The 22252-nt window shown below is 38.8% G+C and overlaps 1 protein-coding gene across 3 annotated transcripts in view; it reads right to left on the reverse strand.

Moving 5' to 3' along the window:
• adamts3 (ADAM metallopeptidase with thrombospondin type 1 motif, 3) overlaps nt 1–22252 on the reverse strand; it is a 169963-nt gene that overhangs the window by 119312 nt on the left and 28399 nt on the right. For all 3 annotated transcript variants that reach the window (XM_065267191.2, XM_065267190.2, XM_065267189.2), the window contains exon 4: nt 19722–19878. In XM_065267191.2, coding sequence (XP_065123263.2) covers nt 19722–19878 — 157 coding nt within the window. The remainder of the gene's footprint in view (nt 1–19721; nt 19879–22252) is intronic.

Here is a 22252-nt window from a genome sequence, read left to right on the forward strand (position 1 = left end):
TTACAACAAATGGTAAAACACCTGTTGGAAAGCATCTGTTGCAGTGATTTTTGTGTGAGCATATCAGTGAAAAACCCATAAACGGCGTAAGCAGAAAACAATCGGCACAGGTAGTTTTTTTTGCTTATTACCCCGATTTCGCGTGGCATGTTATTACCTTAACCGGCTTTCTTAGGTTTTGTCCATGTCCGTGTCTCCGTGTGTGGAAGATAAATGTCACATGCGGAAGTAAGCACAAAGTAACGCATAAAAGTCTTTGCTCCACTTAAGCAGTTGGCAGAGAAACTGCGAAAATAAAAGCTCATGTTAAATTTACAGGTTGTGCAGACACAGAAGAGATACAACAGTATAGCTTAAGACAGATATGCCGTCGGCTTTTTGAACGACTATTGTGTACTATAGGCGGTGAAGTCACTGCCTGCGAGAAACCTGACAAATCTCCAAGTCCCATGTAAACACAGTTTTCTGCATAGACAGTTTATTGATTTGCATGTAAACGCATGAAAATAGTTTTCTATAATTCTATAATTCTATATGATTTTTGATAGTTATCTGCTTATTCTGTGCATGTAAACGCACTCAATAATGAAATAACAGATTTGTTTTTCTTTGACTCACGGATCGGTATTGGTCATGGTAAAATACTTATAATAGAAAGCTAAAGGCCTAATAGAAAGGATAATAGAAAGCTAAAGGCCTAAATCGCACAGCTCTTCTGCATTTTTTAATCTGCATATACTGTAAGCATAAAATGTTAAAAAGGCAACAAAGTAGAAGTATCATATTAAGCAAGCACTGTTTATTATAAGCAGGTAGTATTATTTTGGACAATTTGGATATTATTTAATTGCTGGGCATATTATACATTTGTAAGCCCCAGGGAAAACCATTCCACCAAGTTACACTTGGTTTGTAGAATATTTTCAAAGATTGCACCCGGCGTATTCAAAAATGTGCTGCTTTTTCTCTTTGTTTGGGTAGAGGGTGCAAGCTCATTACAAGACCATTTATTTTGTGTGCCATGTTTTTATTACATTTAAAATTCTAATGAAGTGTGGTAACTATAGCAGCTGGTTATCTTAGGCTTTACACATTGCATATGAAGTGATATATATATTCATCAAATGCACTATTAATTGACATTTCCAACAGAATAAATGATGAAATCTCTAGCAATTGCACATAGGCAGCTTTAGATTGCTTATCAGCTGAACTATCTTAGTAAGATGAGGACAGAAATACGCTTGCGGCCAAAACAAAAATCATCTCCAATGACTTTGTTTATACTAATTAAAACTCTAAGAACTTCCCACTCAGTAGCAATTAGTTCATGTGTCAGTGGTGGGTCTCATTGATCATGTGGAATAAGTCTTTTTACTTTTCATTTATTCCACTGAAAAGGCACTAAATAAAGATTTTTTTATTCCAAATGTGGGGAAACATTTATGGTAAAGCCTTTGACATCACAATGGGGGAGAATGTGTGCTGGAAATAGCTCTTTTAGGTATGTAATTACTTACAAAAAGTCGCTTGTGCTACATAACCACATAGCACATACTCTAACACTGCAAAAAAGGCAATTTTCAGTGGTAGTGTCACTTCATGAATTTAAGTTCCCTTTCAGTTGTCACTACGACGTCACGTTGTGACTGACGAATTGGGAACCGCTAACCGGCGACGTGTCTACTTCGAGAATGTAGTAACAAAACACCAATGAACTTGACATGCAGGTATTTGCATAATGTTGGTGTTTCCCCTCCAGGTGCGTATATAAGCAGCAGGTGCACAATACCAAATCAGCTTTGTTGCTTCGAAGCTGGGAGTTTCTGCTCTCAAGAAGCGTTTTTGATCCACGAAGATCGTATCCTATCTTGAGAAATTCAACACTGCTTGCTGAAGTTGGTTGGACTCAAAGCACCACAGCAGAGGCTCGCAGCTATTTCCACCCCTTTCCACCCCAGTTTTGGACTTGAGTTTGAGTGAGTGCGTAGCCTCTCCCTGTGTGCTTCATTAACAGCACAAAACAGTGATTTCCCTAAAAGAGCAGCACGTTTGAGTTTTGTGTCTTTTTAAAGACTCACTCGTGTCATGGTCGGGTGCGTCTTTTTAAAGATGGCATTCTGTCCGTGCTCCGTTCCTGTATGCAGTGTCTTCATTGCTCCCCAGGATGGCCATGATTGCTGTCTTTCTTGTGCTGGGCTCCAGCACGTGCCCCCTCTGCCAAGGCATGAATATGGTGGATCTGCGGAGACAGGTGGCATTTCTCCTTTTTTCACCGGAATCAGCCGAATCAGCCTTCACCCCTCACCTCTCTCAATGGTGGGGCTGCAAGGGGGGTATGCTGGTATCCCGTCAGTGGAGCAGCAGGTCACAATGCAACTGTGTCCGGCCGGTGTCACTTCCTCCTGGCGGGACCAGCCTACTCTCTCCTTACGGGCCTGTAAGCAGTCTTCCTGTCTGACCGGAGGTGCTTTCCGGGCTTGTGGGGAGGCAGCTTCAGCATTGCATGCCATGGCATTGCTGCAGGTCCACCAGGCCTAGGCTCAGAGGGATCTGCACTAGGGAGGTTACGATTTGGCCAAGGGCGTACTGCAGCAGCCTCCCATCCTCCCCGGGGCTCTTCTTTTAAGAAGCAAGGAAACGGTTGTCAGCAGCCCGCTCCGCCCGTTCAGCCCGCTTCCAAGGGTGGAAAACGTAAGTCAAGGTAGCCCTGAGAGATAGAGGGGATCGCTCTTTGGGAGATGGTGAAGGCACCACTCCCCCCGGAGGAGGGCCGGGTGGGGAATCTTTGGTTTTGTTTTGTTTCCGTTCCCCCGGCACCCACTCTGTCAAAAAAAGAGCGAATAACTCCTTCATCCCCAGGTCTTTAGAAGATTTCCGGAGTTTTGAGTGGGCTCATAAACCATCCTTGTCCTCCGGCTCTTCACAGGAGTTCTCGAGACGCTCACGGACTCATAACCCATCCTCTGTCTCCAGCTTTCCACTGGAGCTGCGGAGCTTCAAACTGTCTCATAACCCCATCCTCTATCCAGCTCTCACACTCCCATCGTCAGCTTGAGACTCTCACAAAGTCTCACCTACTCAGCCTTCCCTCAGCGGACTCAGGTGAGTGTTACATTACACCCGCAAGCCGCGGGTACTCTGATCGTGCCCTTATTCCCCCTTGCACGGTATCTGGGGGCATAGAAACAGCTTCCCAGCCCGTCGCATTGGCTTTTATACACAATTTGTCTAGGTTATGCGATACAGTTTTTTCGGCACCCCCAAAATTTCCGGCATTTGTTTCACCGTGGTAAGAGCTGCCGATGCACATGTACTATGTGTGGAGATTCCTATCCTACTGGTGAAGGACGCAATAGAGCCAGTCCTACCAGCCGAGATGAGGTCAGGGTTTTACAGCCCTTACTTTATTGTCCCCAAGAAAAGCGGCGGCTTGCAATCTTTTCCAATCTTGGACCTGCGTACTCTGAACCATGCACTTCATAGAATGCCGTTCAAGATGCTGACGCCCAAATGCATATTTCCATGCATTCGTCCAAACGATTGGTTTGCATCTATTGACTTAAAGTATGCGTACTTTCACATATTGATTATCCCCGACACAGGCCATTTTCTACTCTTTGCGTTTGAGGGACGAGCATACCAGTACACAGTCCTCCCATTCCGGCTCTCCATGTAGTGGAGGGGGCTTTAAAACCCCTGAGAGAGAAAGGTGTGCACATTCTCGCATAGCTAGACAATTGGCTCATAATAGCTCAATCACGTCAGATGCTGTGCGATCACAGAGACTTTACTCTCAAACACCTCGCTCGTTTGGGTCTTCGGGTCAACTGGAAAAAAGAGAAAACGTTGCCCCGTGCAGTGGATCTTTTTTTCTCGGGATGGAACTGGACTTGTATAGTCAATACTGACTTGCCTGAATACATTCAAGAGCGTGGTCCTGCTGAAACAATTTCAGAAGCTCCTGGGGTATATTGCAGCAGCCGTGACACCGCTCGGGCTGCTCCATATGAGACCGCTTAAACATTGGCTTTACGACCTAGTCCCAAGGAGAGGTTGTGACGTTCACCGTGTTATCATTACACCTGCGTTTCGTCGCACTTTCACTCTGTGGTTAGACCGTGCGTTTCTCTGATACAGGTCTCTAGGCATGCAGTGGTATGCACAGATGCCTACAACACAGGGTGGGGGGCCACGTACGACAGGCTTGTAGCTTCGTTGGTCTGGAAGACACCCCAGCTGCATTGGCACATAAACTAAAGAGAAATGTGGGCTGTATATCTTGCACTTGTCTGTTTCAGCAATGAGTTAAGAGGCAAATACGTATTAGTTCGCACAGACAACATTGTGACTGTTGCGCATATCAATTGCCAAGGCGGTTTACGGTCTCGTCACATGTTGCATCTCGCCCATCATCTCCTCCTATGGAGTCCGAAACATCTGAGGTCCCTTCGTGCCATTTACATTCCGGGCTCACTTAACATAGCAGCAGATGCACACTCTCAAGCTCCGCGCCCCGACGAATGGCGACTCCATCCCCAGTTGGTTCAGCTGATTTGGAAATGTTTCAGCAGAGCGCAGATGGATCTGTTTGCATCTCCAGAGACAACCCATTGTTGCCTGTCCTATTCATTAACTGAGGGCACACTTTGTGTGGATGCACTGGCACACAGCTGACCACGGGGTCTGCGCAAATACGCATTTGCCCCAGTGAGCCTTATCACACAGACACTGTGCAAAATCAGGGAGGATGAGGTGAGTGTGCTTTTAGTTGCATCGTAAGGATCACCAGGAATTGGTTTCCAGAACTCTCTCACCTAGCGACAGCCCCTACCTGGACGATTCCCCTGAGGAAGGACCTTCTTTCTCAAGAAGTGGGCACATTATGGCACCCGCTCCCTGACCTCTGAAGCATCCACGTGTGGTCTCTTGACGGAGTGCGGAGGTTCTAAGTGATTTGCCGCAAGGGGTATCCACACTATCGCTGCAGCGTGAGTGCTGTCTATGAGACAGGCGTACGTGCTTAAATGGAACCTGTTTGTCGACTGGTGTTCTTCTCAACAAGAAAACCCCCAAAATTGCCTGGTCAGTGTCATGCTTTCATATCTCCAGCTCTGTTTGGAGAATAGGCTGTCACCATATACTATTAAAGTCAATATCGCTGCGATATATGCTTACCACTCACCCGTAAATGACAAAACTGTGGGGCAGCACAACCTGGTCATTAGATTTCTTAGAGGTGCACGAAGGCTAAATCCTTCACACCCTCCCTCTATTCCTCCTTGGGACCTGTCCTTGGTGCTGAAGTCACTCCAGGACGCTCCCTTTGAGCCTCTGCATACTGTGAGTATTAAATATATCACAATGAAAACTCTAACACTCCTCGCATTGACTTCTATTAAGAGGATAGGGGACCTTCATGCATTTTGGGTTGACAATTCGTGCCTTCAGTTCGGGCCTGATGCATCCAGTGTAACACTGAGACCCCGGCCCGGCTACGTGCCCAAGGATCCCACCACTCCTTTCAGAGATCAGGTGGTGAATTTGCAAGCACTGCCTTTGGAGGAGGCAGACCCAGCCATGGCTTTGTTGTGCCCTGTTCGTGCAATACGTGTTTATATAGACAGAACGCAAAGCTTTAGGACCTCAGATCAGCTCTTTGTCTGTTACATTTGTCTGTTGGTCAGCAGAAAGGGAAAGCTGTCACCAAGCAGAGGATGTCCCATTGGATTGTGTATACTTTAGCCCTTGCATACCAAAAGCAAGACATGCCTTGCCCATTTAATTTACGTGCTCACTCTACATGTAGTGGGGAATCATCTTGGGCATCGGCTTGCGGTTCCTCGCTAACAGACATTTGTACAGCTGTAGGCTGGGCGAAACCTAATACGTTCACTAGATTCTATAGTGTTTGTACCGAGCCTGTATCCTCTTGGGTTCTTTCTTCAAAGCAGTGAGAACCCTGTAGATCGGCTAGTATGTCGGTTTGGTGCTGCACATTTGCAACATTATGGAAGGCAATTAGTGCAAAAAAAGTCATAAAACAGTTTTTGCTCTCCTCCACCTGGCTGATGTTGCGGAGCATTGGCTGTCAGCCTCTCACTAAATGTATTCTCTGTAAACCTGAGTTAGGCACCCACATTGTGTCCCCAACATGGGGTTACCATGTGTGTATAGTCCGTGGGGTTAAAATCCTCCACGTTTTCCCTTAGCAGAGCCTACTCTGCATCTCTCTGTCGTACCATGTACTGTTCAGAAACCTCTATATGAGCAGCCTGTCGGTTGTTTCATATTTTATATGTCATCCAGCTAAACCTTCTTAGGGGATGGCTTCCGCAGTGTTTCTAGTTCCGCCAGTCTAGGTCGCTTCCCCAGTTCGCTGGTTCACTATTGTTTAGTGACCGACTAAAAGGGAACATCTCGTTTACGTATGTAACCCTCTCCTTCCCGTTGCAACAGTTTGCTGTTCCATTGCTGTTCCCAGGCCGGGCACTATGATCAGCTTTCTCAGCAATAATATAGCTGATTTGGTACTGTGCACCTGCTGCTTATATACGCACCTGGCGGGGCGGCACCAGCATTCTGCAAATACCTGCATGCCAAGATCATTGGCATTTTGTAAGTTTCTCGAGGTAGATAGGTCGCTATGGAGCAGTTCCCAATTCGTTGGTCCCTTCCTTTAGGGAACGAGGGTTACATACGTAACCGAGGCGGTCAACAGCATCTACAGCAGCTATGGAATCTTGTAAATCTGCTTTGTACAAAAATTTAAGTTATACTAAGGACAAGAAAAGTAAGATGAAACTACAGTAAAGCTCAGAATACATTAGTATGCCTGACAGCAACTGAAATGAAAAGAAACTGTGTACACTCTAAATTCTGCTGGGTTATTTTTAATCCAATGCTGAGTATATATTTGACAGAACATATGTTAGATTAATACATAAACCTATGCTGGGTTGTTTCAATACAATTTTAGGTTGTTTTAACTCATGGCTGGGTTAACAACAACCAGTCATAGGTTTATTTATAGACAAGTTTACGCGCCAAATCGTGGGGGGCGCCATTACTCTACACATATGCATTTCATTTCCGCCGGAAGTGCTTTGCGCAGCGTCTGCCGATGTAAACACAGCAATTTGGGAACACGGTTCTACTACTTTGACTGGAGATTGCGTTACTCTCCGCCACCCGAATTCAGTGCAGAACAGGGAGGATAACATAACGACGTGGCCCAGCATAACATACAGCAAGATTTGCTCCTAATTTACTTCGTACAATCCATGGCAAAAGATGGAAAAGCAATGGACAATCTGAAATCCTCCGAGGCATGAACTGGATCTGATATCATCATGAACCGAACACTTGTTTATTAATAAACAATGAAAATGTCTCATTGAAATATTTTACATATTCATTACTTTTGCTGGTTGTTTGAGACAGCTTTTAGGTGCTGTTTATATGAATGTCTTAACACTGCATCAGCACCGAAAAAATTGAGAGGGAGAGAATAAGATTTGTTTGACTTATTGCGGTTTGGAAAGAAACTGCTTGTTGCAGTACATTTTAAATATAGTGAGTTGTCATGAAACGTTGATGGAGCAGCAAAATGACATGACAAAGTCATTTTTTTAAATGGTGTTTATTGCGTTTTGGAAAAGAGCTCTTCATATTTAAAATGAACACACACATATATAACATATTCCAATTCCCAAGATATTAAATAAGCAGAGGTGGACACTACTTGAGTATGTATTTGTATTTTATCAGTGTTTTTCTTTGGAATTACAAAGCATATTATCATAATTTTTACTCCACTACATTTCATATTTTCAAGTTTTTGGTTTATAATTAATATTTAAGTACATTGAACATCTAGAATTATTTTTACTTAAGTAAAATGTACTTTTACTCAAGAAAGTAAAAGTACACATTTTTTATGTAATTAGGTATTAAATACATTTTAATATGCAATATAAAAGGAATACACAGTATGATTATATGCTTTAGAATGTAGTGAACATTTATTAGCAAAGTCAAGTAAAAAAAAATCCCAAGACAAACACTCTGATAAAGCACAGATGGAAAATTGGAAAATTTACTCAAAGTACTCAAGTAGTGTCCGCCTCTGCAAATAAATAATAACCTGTTTTTATACTATATCTCTCTAGGTCTGAGTCGGTATCAGGCTTGCGAAAAAATGTAAACAATGGAGCGCATGGACATTGCCTTTTCGTAGCTGGTTTGTGGTCGTAGCACTCACTATCTAACCACTCGTTCAGGTGCTTTCTCGAGTGTTTGCAACCAACTACCGCACACGTCGTTCCGGAACCACTTTTCTTCATGTTATAATTGTTATATCCTCTTTGTCACTGCGATATCAGTGCTTTCTCAGCACAACAGACCTAGCTAGCAAAACAAACCCAGCCCGCCAGAACGGAAGTGAGTTGCATCGATGGGAGGAGTTTAAGACGTAGAGCGGAAACGGCTCAAAAACTTGTCTATAACCCAGCATGTGTTCTGTCCAGTATTTACCCAGCACTGGGTTAAAAATAACCCAGCAGAATTTAAAGTGTATAAAGGCCAATTAACACTAATCCAACAACAACCAACTCAAACAAACCTCAACATTCTAAATTTCCTAAACGTGTTTGTTTAGGTGATTTCAAATATCAACATTGGCTTTCAGAGAACATGGACCCTGCCTTTAAGAATAGCATCCTTCACTTCCCTAAATTTGGAATATTGTTTTAGAAATGTTTGTTTTACCTGGCAGTTCACTACTTATCAAAGTTTTGCAGCATTTTTTTTCCCACTGTATTGAATGGCTTTGCAATGTATCCCAGTCAGTTAAGGAGCACCATCTGATACCGTCTCATGTATACAGGCGCTGCAGCTCCCCCTTGTGTTTTTAAAAGAGATATGCAATCATTGAGGTGATCTGAAATCATCGCCATGAGGTCAAACTATTGCAATGAGACGATTATTTAATCCTTGTGACAGCCCCAGTTAAGTGTTTTTTTCCTGTTAACGGAAACCACAACCCATTTTGGTGCTCATGCACGTTTTGGAGTTACCCACCCCCGTTTGGAGGTCTTCAGGCTGCAGTTATACCCTTCTCATTACCACAGAGAGGGAAAAAATCAATTTGGGGATAACTGGTTCGTAGCTTCCACTATGTAATACCCTCACAAGGTGCAACCAAAATATCCAAAATGATTCAATTGCCAGTCAGGTGAGCTTAACACACCTTACCTTACTCATTACTAGGTAAATACATTACTAAGTAAAAACATAACTAAGTAAAAAAGTTAAAGAGTTTCCGAGTTATGCAAATATATATCTTTATATGTGCATTGTGTTTACTTTTTACAAGGATATCTTGACAGAAATGCAACATAATACATATAACTATATCATTAGTGGTGTATAAAGACCTTACAAAATGAACTGTTTTGTTTTCATGAGCAGAGAATGAGCCGTTTTTATCTACATACACTGGGGGACTTTTTACATGGATGTCGCCGTCATGTTTCTACAGTAGCCCTAAATGGACAAATGGCTCTGCAGAGCGAGTTTCAACCCTACGTTGTCTCAGACGATGACATGTTTGTCCTGTTGCAGCTACCATAGCTTCTTATTGCGTTTCCAAATTGGGGTTGGTTGCAAATCAAAATCTCACCACTAGACGCCACTAAAAAACCCCATAATAATATACCTTTAAAGAAATAATTAAGAGTTTGTTTCTAGCATTAAAAAATTCTTTATGGCCACATTTACACTACATGGTTCGAGTGATTCAATTCGGATTGTTTCCACCCATGTGGCACAGATCGGATTAGGGATCGACCGATTTGGATTTTTTTGTGTCGATGCCGATACCGATTTTTGTTTGATCAGCCTTAGCCGATGACAGATATAGGCTGCCGATTTTCTTGAGCCAATATTTGGAGCTGATACTGCTTTTGCTCACTCAATTTACATCATAAAAATGGCACGATGATGCCAAATGTTACAAGTCTCAATTTAAAAAAGTAACATTTACTGAACTTAAAAAACTATATTTAACAAATAGTAAAAACAGGTGAGGGTGCTGTGGAACCATGAACTGCACTCTCCACAATGACGAGGAACTATCAGCAAAGGATATTGATTTATAGCACTTCCTACTACAAATATATACAGAGATGAGAAATAAAAACTCGCTTTGTGCAGCTATGATCAGCTGTTAGGCCAAGCTTTCGATGTTGTCATGGAAAGGTTGGTTGTTTTTAGTTACATGACCTAGTCACGCTTGTGGCTTCAAGCACTCTGTCTGTAAATAATGCCGGAAAAAAATCGGCAAACACAGCAGCCACATATCGGCCGATACACATAAAACTTGCAAATATCGGCCCGAAATATCGGCCAGCCGATATATCGGTCTATCATTAGATCGGATATGACCCACGAATGTATAAGCAGGAAAAAAGCATAAGGATTCCAATATTCTCTGATCGATTTTAGGCTTTAAAATAAATTTTGCATCAACCACAGCAGCCAGATTAGATATTTTCCTATTATGTCATAGATCCTTGAAAACGCAATGGAGAACTCAAGTGAACACATGACTGTTTTATGACCCTTTTTTCATCTTAAGAAAACAATATTTTGATGAACTTTAAAGACTGCAGAAAGCAAAACACTAAACATCTGAAACAGTGCATAAAAGCATGAAATGTAAAAATAAAATGTAACTGAAAAAGACTTCAGTCTCTATTCTGAAGAGTTTAAACTGCTAAGAGAAGAACTGTTGTTAAGCGGATTTAGGTTAACAAAATGTCTAAGCTTTGAGTTAAGTCCTCCTCAGATTGGATCCCTCTTGATCTCCCTATGTCAGTCTAACCTTTTATATTTGTCTTGACATTTCCTCACATCATATACTTGTGCATTGTAGAGGGATTATCTGTTGTAAGTGGCTGCTTTCATTTCCTTCAAGCTCACAAAATTCCTTTAAGCACGACTGGCATCGTTTCAAACATACATTTTCTAGTTATCAAATCAGGATCTTCCATTGCTTCCTAGGCCTTATCAAACTGGCTTTCGCTTCCTATTTTGTCAATCCTTCCCGATCTAGCACGTTTAATTTGCGGCCTGATCCTAGGCCGTGGCAACTGCAAAAAACAAACAGACAACTATACATAGACACACATTGACCATGCACCATAATTGTTATTCGCTTTGGTTAAACTCATGTCTTGAGGGCCGGAGGCAATCTTTAAATCCGGTGACAAATCACCCGAGAAGGAAACGAGACATTGTAATAAGACAAATTAGTTGTCCGGCAACCAGGGCTGCAATTTACACTAAATGGGTTCATCAATGTCCTGATATTATCTGTTCCTTCAGGCCTCCTGACCTTTTTTATATAGAAGACTCACAGCTCAGGGATTGAGGAAGAGAGACTAAATCAAGATTATGTTGACAATTTCTGATTTGCTACACTGTTAGACATTTCTGTAATTTTTACAGTTATTTACTGTATATCACCTAGTATAATACTGTAAACTATTTATACAGTACATAACTGTAATTCGCGTTGCATTTTGGGAATTTTCTGTGACATCATACATCATATACAGTAATTTACTGTATTTTTGAAAATTGCTGTATGCTACTGTATATTTTCTAACAGTCTTTTGGCGGTATTTTCCTTATTCATACAAATCCTTATTTTATTTTTCTCAAAATCATCATTTTTGACAATTGTATACACACAGGCGTTGACTTATTTTAGCTAAGGAACCATGTAGCAGCACAAGTGTTCAGAGGACCGCTTTCAGGTGTGCACATAAACTGAAGAGTTTTTAAACAAGACTTTATGGACTTTCCCTGGGACAGCGGCGCTTTTCAGTTGAAGATACACGAGAGGAGAGAATGAAAAAAGACCAGCAAGGTAAAATAATCTATATAAGTTATTTATTATCAGACCCGCGGTTGTTGTTTACCCGAACGGGACATTTTAAAACCGTTAACCGGACGCGTTGCTTAACGTATAACGGTAATATTAGTTCACCAAAGTCAGTATAAACCTAATTAATAAATCATACTAACGTTATGTGTATGCACGCCTACGAGCACGCGCGGTGCGTTAAATTACACGCTAGTGTTTTCCTTTTATAAAACTATTATGAAGAAATGCTTAACGTAGCCTAATGTATGAAAAGATTAGATTTAGTATAAAACATTACCACAGAGAATAATTTATTAATATAAAAGCATATTTAAAAAAGTGTAAGTTACCACGTTGTGTTTATATTCTCATCCGCTTGGCTTTACCTGTTACATAAATTATGCGTTATTAATAAGGTGTATAACGTTAACTAAATTTTATCTTTCAAATTCGTTAAACTACATTAAGCATTTTAGAAAGTCCCATGTGAACATAATAAGAGTTTCCTTAACATTTAGTTTTACAAACGACTTCAACGTATGAGCGTATGTTATGTGTGTGTTGTGGCCAATCGGAAAAACATTATATTTTAAATGTGAATATGTTTAAACATAAAGGCTGAAACCTAATTTGCATAAAATAAAGTTTTAAAATGTGTTTTTGTTTTGTATTAAATTGCTTTTGAGGCCAATGTAGCTGTACAGTAAATATTCAGCCTCGATCAGAAAACCACATCCCACTGTCATAACACACAGACCTGTGGCCATGGTGCAGTGATTTGAGTAGTGTACATCTACTCTGGTTATCATTTCAAAACAGTTTACTGAAAAATATGAGTGTTTAGCATCATGTATTAAATGTGTTAAATATGTCCTTTTTTCCCTGCATTTATTCTGCTGTCTAAAATTCTTTGGGAGGACAAATTAAGGAGGATGTAACAAAATACTGAGAGACAAGTGAAGATGAAGAGGACAACAGAATATCCATCCTTTCTTCACCACCTCACAGAGTTTGAGTAAAACAACTTGTATTAGGTGAGATACTTCTCAATAAGATACAGTATGTGCTGCATATATGGGTTAGTTAGGTCTCCCTTATTAACTAACAGCTGTAACAAACAGTACTGTAAAAAACTGTGGTTCAAAATAATTATGACCATCTTTCTTTTGCTTACAGGACTCACAGGATTATTTTATAACAAGACTGATTATTTTATACCAGAAGTATGGTATTTTTTTGAAGCTACTGTATTATTTCTTATGACAATTCATTATTATTTTGACATGTTTTTTCCAATGTAAGCATGTACAATGTGTCTTCCCAAGACAAAAACTATAAGAGATGTGCATTCAGAACTGTAAGTTGGTAAGTATTTACTGTATTTACTGTAAGTAAAGGCTAAAGAGTATATCTCCTCTAGTTCTAATTTCTAGTTCTAAGTTCTAGTTCTAAGTTTTAACAACGTTCCCAAAAGGTCCCAATAATGTTAAGCCAACATAAAAGTGTCCAGTTTTTAAATTGTTTAGGAATGTTTCTTGATTGTGCGAATGTTAGAGGAATGTTACATTTTATTTTCAGACAATGTCATGTTTAAATGTACTCACAATGTTTAAAACACATGTTTAGTATATTTTATGAATGTTTATATGCAATATTTTAACAGAACATTAAGAAATAATGTTTTACAACAGTTTGTAAATAATAGAATGTAATGTTTTGTTATCATTACAAGCAAAAACATTCATAACGTTATTGGGAACTTTGGAAACTTTCAAGGAACATTCTTAGAACCTTTCTCTGTGGTTGAGCATTGTGTTAGCATCATAAAACGCCATGGGTTCGAACAAGAGAATGCACATGCTGATAAAAATGTATACTTTGCATTGGACTGTATGTTATTTGCCTTTTTCTGTAAATGTGAAGATAAATGTAAAGACAGACAGTCATTGTTTCATTTTAAACCAGTTCTATTTTAAGAGAACTTAACTAGACTAAATAAAAGAGTCACAAAAATTTTAATTTTGCTATTATGATGCTGATTTTGTGGTGTTATGGGTTTTCTGGTTACAATGGTAGTGGATCATGATCACCTCTCTAGCTTCAAAATTAGGATGCAAAATGTATAACACCAAATCATTATAGCATAACTCCATGTAACTTGACATAATTTAAAGTCATCTAAAGGCAGACATGATTGCGTGTGAAGTCCTATGCCAAAGACTCTCCAAATACTGCATCTACACATTCTTCTTGATGTGTATATTTTGTTGGTATATCCTGGTTGTTGCAGACCTGACAGTAAACTTGACTGTGAGCATCCTATCCATCAGGTATAGCTGTTTACTTGCATTACTCATTTAGAGAAATGACGGGTCAAAATGTATTATATGGATTTTATTTTCATCACCCATTTTTGTATGTCTTTGGGACACTTGAAATATATAGCACGTATAATGTGGAGCCATTTTATAATGCGGTCACAGACTCCTCCCATTGTAACTGGAAAACCAAAGAAAATCATTGTTTAAATTATAAAAGTATAATATTGGGATTAACTAAACCTGTAATCAGTGTTATACGTATGTATGTTTATAATTTGTGTTATTTTAAATGTATTACTGCAAATGATTTGAAATGTGTATGTTTTAAATGTAATTTCACACAACTTCTTAAAGTATTTGTATTGTTTTAAATAAAGGCTTCAATATTTGAAATTGTCTCTTTGAATTAAATGTTAGCAGTATCTGTAGGTTAAAATGTAAAAATTAATTTTATCTAAACATTATAGATAATTTAAATATAATAAAAATGAATGTATAAAAAAATAAAAAGAATAGTAGTATAGTATACAGTAGTATACTGTAAACCTGGGTTTTTTACGGTAGCACACTGTATTACATATTTACAGTAGCATTTAAATACTGTAAAATGGAAATACAGTTTAGAACTGTAAATCTTATTTACAGTAACCTACTGGCAACAGTGTTGCCAGTAGGTTACTGTAAATATCCTTGAAAATGTCTGTATTGTAAGCGAGAGCTTCGTTTAACTCGATTTTAATATTTTCTTCTGCATGCTGGTATTTATCTGCATGCAAACAAAAGTAATTAGGTGAAACTTTCTATTCTGTGACCATGGGAAATACATTATTCACACCCACACTGTTTCAATATGCTTCAGATAAGAAACATTGTGTTGGTGATAATTAATACTTTCTTCCTTGTAAGCTGTCACAACATGCTTGTTTAATAAGAGATGAACATTCTAGAATGTGTTTGATTATATTGAAACAGCATGGCTGAGAATATTTACACTGAGGGAGGGACGGTCCTTTAAGAATATTTACACTGAAGGAGGGACGGTCCTTTAAGAATATTTACACTGAGGGAGGGACGGTCCTTTAGCTAATCGTATTACAGACCAAACTGTGTTGAAAAAATACAATAGATTGTTTTAAAATCCCCCTAAAAAAGCCCTCAGATAGAGTTCTTCAAGGCTCCTTCTTTTGGGAAATTTGATGTTGTAAGGCACAAAACAAATATTTAGAAAGCCCTAGTGCATTTACTGATGCAGTACTCAACAAAATAGATCTGAGTACCCTTGAAACTTGCGATCGTAACCTGATCGAAGGCTTGGTCTTTACTTAGAGCTTCAACAGACAAGTTTACTTGAAGAAATACAGCCTCTCAATGGTCAAGAGGGTGAGCAGAGGTCCTGACCTGCACACCAAGGAAGGAGTTCAAATATCACAGAGCTGGAAACAGCACTGGAAGGCGAAGCAGCACAGCGACCGCCTCTTTCCCTTTGAGACCTCTTTTACTGCTGTAAACCTCTGCTCAACTTATTACCTGGCTACAGTTTAAATTTGTCCAGCAAGATTATTTTGAAAGGCAGTTGAATGAGGGCTAACAGTTAAAACCTCTCTTTCCCACCTTAATCGGATGCAAAAACTGCTTGGATCCCTTGTATATCTGATGTCTGTGGGACCAAACACTATAGAGGGGGCTGTATGCTATAAATATAGCCCACTGTTGCTCACAAATTAAGACGGCTGCGTTTCATACTTTGAGGTTTGTCCTCATCCCAGCTGGGCGTAATTAGATCTTAACCCGTTTATGGGACGCACTGTGACTAAACACAATTGGTTTTACAACTAGTATACGCAAAAAGACACAATAGGTTTGATAATGGCAATAATGTCAAGGTCCACTGACCACAGAAAGAGGGCCCATCCTCATCTTATCACCAACATGCTGGGATTATCTTAGCAACAGAAGAGAGAGTGTAATCATCTCTGCTTTCTGCCTGTTTCCCACCTGAGACAATAGAAAGCCGTCACATTGTCATGGCAACAGTTACAACCATACAAGCACTTGTTTCTTTAGAAACAGCTGAATTGTGAGGAAATCTCGAAAGGTCGGGAACGAACAAAGGCCTCGACTTCCCAAGAGCTTCCCACTGTTTGAATGTAATTATAAAATTACTTGAACAAAAAACGTTGGGCGTGAACTGAAAGTGCTGACGGTTATTCAGATTTACTAACCTGACGCTAGTTGGTTAAAAGGTTTGTGTGAATTGTTTAAAAGGGATCTACGTAATGTTACTTCTTGGATGGTAATTTCAAGACAAAAGGTTGTGCTCTTGTGTATATGTGTAACATAGCTAAGTAATGCTTTTGCAATGTATTGTACTGTCAGAAGAAAAAAGGTACAAAACTGTACCTTTTCTGTCACTGGGGCTGTACCCTTTCTAAAAGTACAGCTTTGCAACTAAGGATTTCATTTAAGTACCTCAGAGGTACATACTGGGACCAAAGAGAGCTTATTGGTACCTCAAAGGTACATATTGGTACTAAATGTTTACATATCTGTACCTAACGGTCCATACAATTACCTTTTTAAAGAGTGCTGCCCCACTAACAGCTAGGGTACCTATTTTGACTTTTTTCTAACAATGTAGGTCCTTAATAGGGATGTCCCGATCCGATCACGTGATCGGAAATCGGCCCCGATCACGTGGTTTCAGACTCGATCGGAATCGGACGTTACTTTCCGATCAGGACTCGGATACATAAACTGAAAGTCTCGCTCTGCTCCGCGCCAGTGTACGCGCTGCGCTGATGCGTGCGAACTGACGCGAATAATGACGTGTTTACATTCACACACTCGTGCATTAGTGCATCCACGACATTAGTGCATCCACGACAAAACCGGGTTTTTCCCGCTCATTTAAACGACGCGTCAATCGTTTTTGTCACTATGTGCTCAGTTAATCTACATCAGTACGCAGCTCCGTGTCTCACTTAGAACCTCAAGAACGCGCATTCGCACAGGAGGATCACATTACAAATTGTAGAGATGAGAGATAGAGAGAGAGGTAAGAATGGTGCACATGTCGAAAAAACGTAATAAAAGTCTAGAAACAAAGTATTAAAGTATGTATAGCCATGTCAATCATCTTATTACAATATGTTAACTATATAACTGGATACAACTTATTGTATAGTTTAATAAAATGGTGTATTTTGATTATACAAATCAATTACGACCTAAAAAGTGATTGACATGTGCAACAAATGCATATAGAGTGTCAGACTCATAGATGTGCATAATTTAAAGTTCAGGTTTTAAAGTGTGGGTCAACCTGTGGCACAGCTTTAAAACTGAAACTTATAAAATCCTATCAGAGGTCCAAAATGTCATTGAAACACACCAGTGGCTTTGCTGTCATCAGGATTAAACATGTTACCCCTCGAACCCTCCCTCCTAACAGAGCATCCCCACAAAACAAACCCAAATTTAACCCCTGAACATATATACTGTATATATTCTCATTATTTTTTAACACATCAAGTTATGTGCTGGCACAGAGTTAGACTCTTTTGACTCCACACAGAAACAGCAATGTGTGCGGCATGACATAAGGAACATCCTGGATCTGTTTTTCCGCTCTTCTTTTTTTATGTATTATAGAAGTATCGGATCGGGTCTCGGTATCGGCAGATACTCAAAATCAAATGACTCGGACTCGGGGGCAAAAAAACCTGATCGGGACATCCCTAGTCCTTAAGGTACGGTAATCTACCCAAAATAGTATTCTGTTTTGTATTGCTGTAAAGGTACCAAATGGAAACTAAGGGTATAGCCCTAGTGACAGAAAAGGTAAAGTTTTGTAACTTTATTTCTGACAGTGTGGCAATGTCTGTGTTAACCTGGTATAAGCAAAATAATTGACACTAGTCCTTTTAAATATTTAAAAATGTATGAAAATAATGAACACAAGCAGTGTAACAGCTTCGCGTCGTGCCGCATTACCATATTGGAGAATTTGGGAGTGCATTATTTTCCAAAAATTCAACGGCCCGTCTTCAATTATTTTTAAATATTATGTAAAAATTAAGACGTTGTTGCATTTTTTTAACTGTTAGCAACAACTCAGAGATGTACTTAAACATATTGTTACTTGTCATAGGTCATACAATTTTTTTGTATCTAATCCTTAAAAAAAAAATACTTGAGATAGATATTGACCGCATTTCTCCTTTTTCAGTAATCAGGTATCGTTTCGGAATAGTGAAAACTTGTATTTTGTTATAAGCACTTTTTGTACTATTCCCTTCCTATGACACATCGCTTTTATTGTTCCCTTATGTTTGTAAGTCGCTTTAGATAAAAGTGTCTGCTAAATGCCTAAATGTAAATGTTAAAAAAGGCACCACTGAAAACACTCCTAAAGAATTGTTTCTAAAGGTTTAAATACAAAGTGGCTAATCTGCTCCACGTCAAAATGCTTTTGGGCTTCTTACCCATTCATTTACATTTACATTTAGTCATTTAGCAGACGCTTTTGTCCAAAGCAACTTACAAATGATTTAAACAATAGAAGCAATAGAAGCAATTAGAGCAACACATTCAAAAGCATTTACCACAGTTGGCCACATTTCTAGCATTTAACTCCAGAAACAACAGTGTTTTTCTGATGAAATCTTACTGAATATTGGACAGTTTTTGAACTACTAATTCAACAAACTTCAGATAATATCAAAAGAACAGAAAATATGGAAAAAGGCTAGAGATTGCATTAAGCAAGTTGACTGTCCAATGACACTTTTAAAAGCCAATTAATCAAAAGCAAAAAAAAAAAAAATCCTAAATTACAACCGATGTGAATTTCAAACAAGGAGTGAAGATATACTGAATGATTTACAACGTGATGAAACATTGTTCCAACAAGACCACAACAGATACATATATACACAGGAAACACAAGACTAGCCACTCTTCGTTTGAGACATACGCAAGCCCTGCGTCCCAATTTGTATATCCATCCTAATTAGTATTTGAAATTAGAATTCATAGTATGTTAAAATGAGTATCCATAAGTTCCCAGATGGTCTACTGTTTTAGGTGAAAATTCGAAGTGTAGATCCATGGACACTCAAATGGCTGATATTATCCACAACTCACATAGAGAGGGCGGAGTTTAGTTGCGCTACACAGAATTAAACAAATTAACTAAATGATGCGTCAATTAATCAATAAATTAAACTACGTAGTAAATACATGATATATAATTAATGAAGAAGATGAGGCTATTCTAAATTCCTTAAGGATCACTGCATCGTCCAGGCAACGGTCGTCACTTCTGTTTCGCATCAGTGTGTGCATATTGTATTATTCTGCATTCAAATATAGGTACTTTTCCAACAAAAAAAACAGTAAAATTAGGGCATAGTGTAAGAAGGCGAATTGGGATGCAGCTAAGGCTTTTACAATTCAGTGGTACTTACCAATCGGCTGGAAGTCCGTAGAGATGTCAGATTCAGCTTGCAATACTGCAGATTTTCGGTACACCACATGTACTCTTCCACTATCCTCATGTTCTTTTGTTCCTCTCTCCAGAGGCTCAATGAAGTACTCATCAGTATCTGTTCGAATCATACCGGCCTTCAGAGAAAAAACAGATTGTTTTGTCAACAATGAGATGGAAAATAAGGCTAGGTAAGCCAAGCAACTGAACTTTTCACATTGAAAAACATCAAAGAATTCATTATCATTAAAGGAGAAGTTTATTATTAAGAAATAAATGTAAGAGTAAATAGAAATGTAAGAACACTCCCTAACAATGCATGCTGATGGCATAATGTAAAAACCTAATTGTTTATAACAGCTTTGACTGCAAAGCAGACTGTTTTCATTTGATAAATTCAACTTTGTTTTGCTTTAAAATTTCTTGACAAAAAAAAATAAATAAATAATACATTTTTCATTAAGCAGCTTTAGACCATGAAAAACACATTGCAAGATTTACGCCCTATTACACTATCACCAGAACACTTAATGTGTAGAAACTCTGTAGCAATGCATTTCACATGCCAGAAGCTCTGAAATTAGAAATCCCAAACCTACTTTGTATTTCAAAGATAACAACTTACTAAATACTTGAACCGTATATTGCATTGTTATGAAAAAGGTAATATGCCAATTATTTATGTTTAAGATGATCCTAAAGTATATATCAAAACAGCCTTACAAAAATATAATGAATGTTTTCTTCCACACTTTGGTGACTGAAAAACCTAAACTCTTTCATTTAATGTATTATCAAACAGTATCACAAAGATACTAAATGCATGCACGCAGAAACTAATAAAATATTTAGATTTCCTTTATTCACCCAAAGAAACAATAAATAAAAAAGATACACAAAAGGTCCTTCTGGTACAATAATGTACCCAAAAAGGTACAACATTGTAGGGTTGTCAAAAGTACCGGGTCTTCGGTATCAAGTCGTTACCAAACAATCTAAAAGTAATCGGTTCATCGGTTTTTTAGGACTGGAACTGGGTCCACCCGAACCATTCGAAAACTTTCATAGACTTAACAAGATGACGCAAGTCGCGACGAGCGCTAATGTAGCTAATGCAGCTGAACTCCACAAAATAATTTAAAGATTTGCAGAGTCGCGTTACTCGCCTACAGAAATACTTCAGATTTAAAGCATAACACAGAGGGAACGAGCGAAGTGTCGGGATGAATGAAACACATTAAAGGCTTCGGCTGAATTCATTAGAGTTTAAGCAGATGAGCTTCAGTTTTAGTTGCGTTTGCAATATGAGTGTGACAGCATATTTTCATTTTAATGTTGGATTAAAATAAACCCTCATTTTTTTCTTAATATGCATACAGGCAGGGGCGTTGCTAGACATAAAGCTCTACTGGGGCACAGGCCCCCTATTTATTTTCTACATTATACAATGATAGCAGGGATGCACCGATAGGATTTTTTTAGGCCGATACCGATACCGATTTAAACACACAACTTCTGGCCGATACCGATATTAAACACTTGTATACAAGTTGGTCTATTAGCTAGTTTATTTCTGCATCGATTTTTTGATTGGATCTAATTAACATTCAACTTACCAACATAATAAGAGAGGCACAAATTAACCAAAAAAATATATAATAAGACAGCATGACAACCTTTAAAGGTGGTTTTTGCTATTCAGCATTTATTTTATTAACAACATTAACTCATTTTTTACATATAATGGATTTCTTAATGCAGTTAATTAATAAACAATCGGTATCGGCCTTTCTCGTGCTATTGCCGATATGCCGATGGTTTCAAATTCATCAAAAATCGGCCGATACATCGGTGCATCACTAAATGATAGCAATGATTAATAACTTATTTTTACAAGAATATTCTTACAATATTTTAAGAAACCAGTCATTTTATGACTGCTATACTAAAATAATCTCAGTCATAGTTACTGCTAACTGTTTATGTAAGTTAGTGTCCTAGAGTTAAATATTAGTAAACTAAATATTAATTTCATATCTGAAAATACAGAACAGTATAACACATTTGTTGATTTCAGCAACAATGCAGTATAGACTTGATAAGAGGTTTTCCTGAGATTTTTCCTCTAATGTTTGAGACCTGACAGGGTGAGGATGTAGTTTGTCTTACCTCCCTTAAACTCATCATCTCTCCTTTCTGCTTCCGTTTCCCTGCTTTGCACAAAACATTTCTGATGTCCATCTACAGAAGCCAATAATGATCGGGTCAAAATAAGATTATCATTATTATTTAGAAACTTACTTTGAGTTAGCTTATGAAAACATGACAAAACTAATCGCATGGCGTCACCTGGACTTTTGAATGCGGTTGTGCGCGGTTGAACGCAAGACGCGCGCGGACATGGATCTGTGCGTGTACGTGTCAGTGCGACTGCTGCCACGCTTTTAAAAGCGTAATTTGGGTAACTACATTGCATAGAGATCTGGTTTTGCCGCTATTATCTTTGTAAAG

Source organism: Paramisgurnus dabryanus, chromosome 5 (assembly GCF_030506205.2).
Source record: "Paramisgurnus dabryanus chromosome 5, PD_genome_1.1, whole genome shotgun sequence".
NCBI lineage: Eukaryota > Metazoa > Chordata > Actinopteri > Cypriniformes > Cobitidae > Paramisgurnus > Paramisgurnus dabryanus.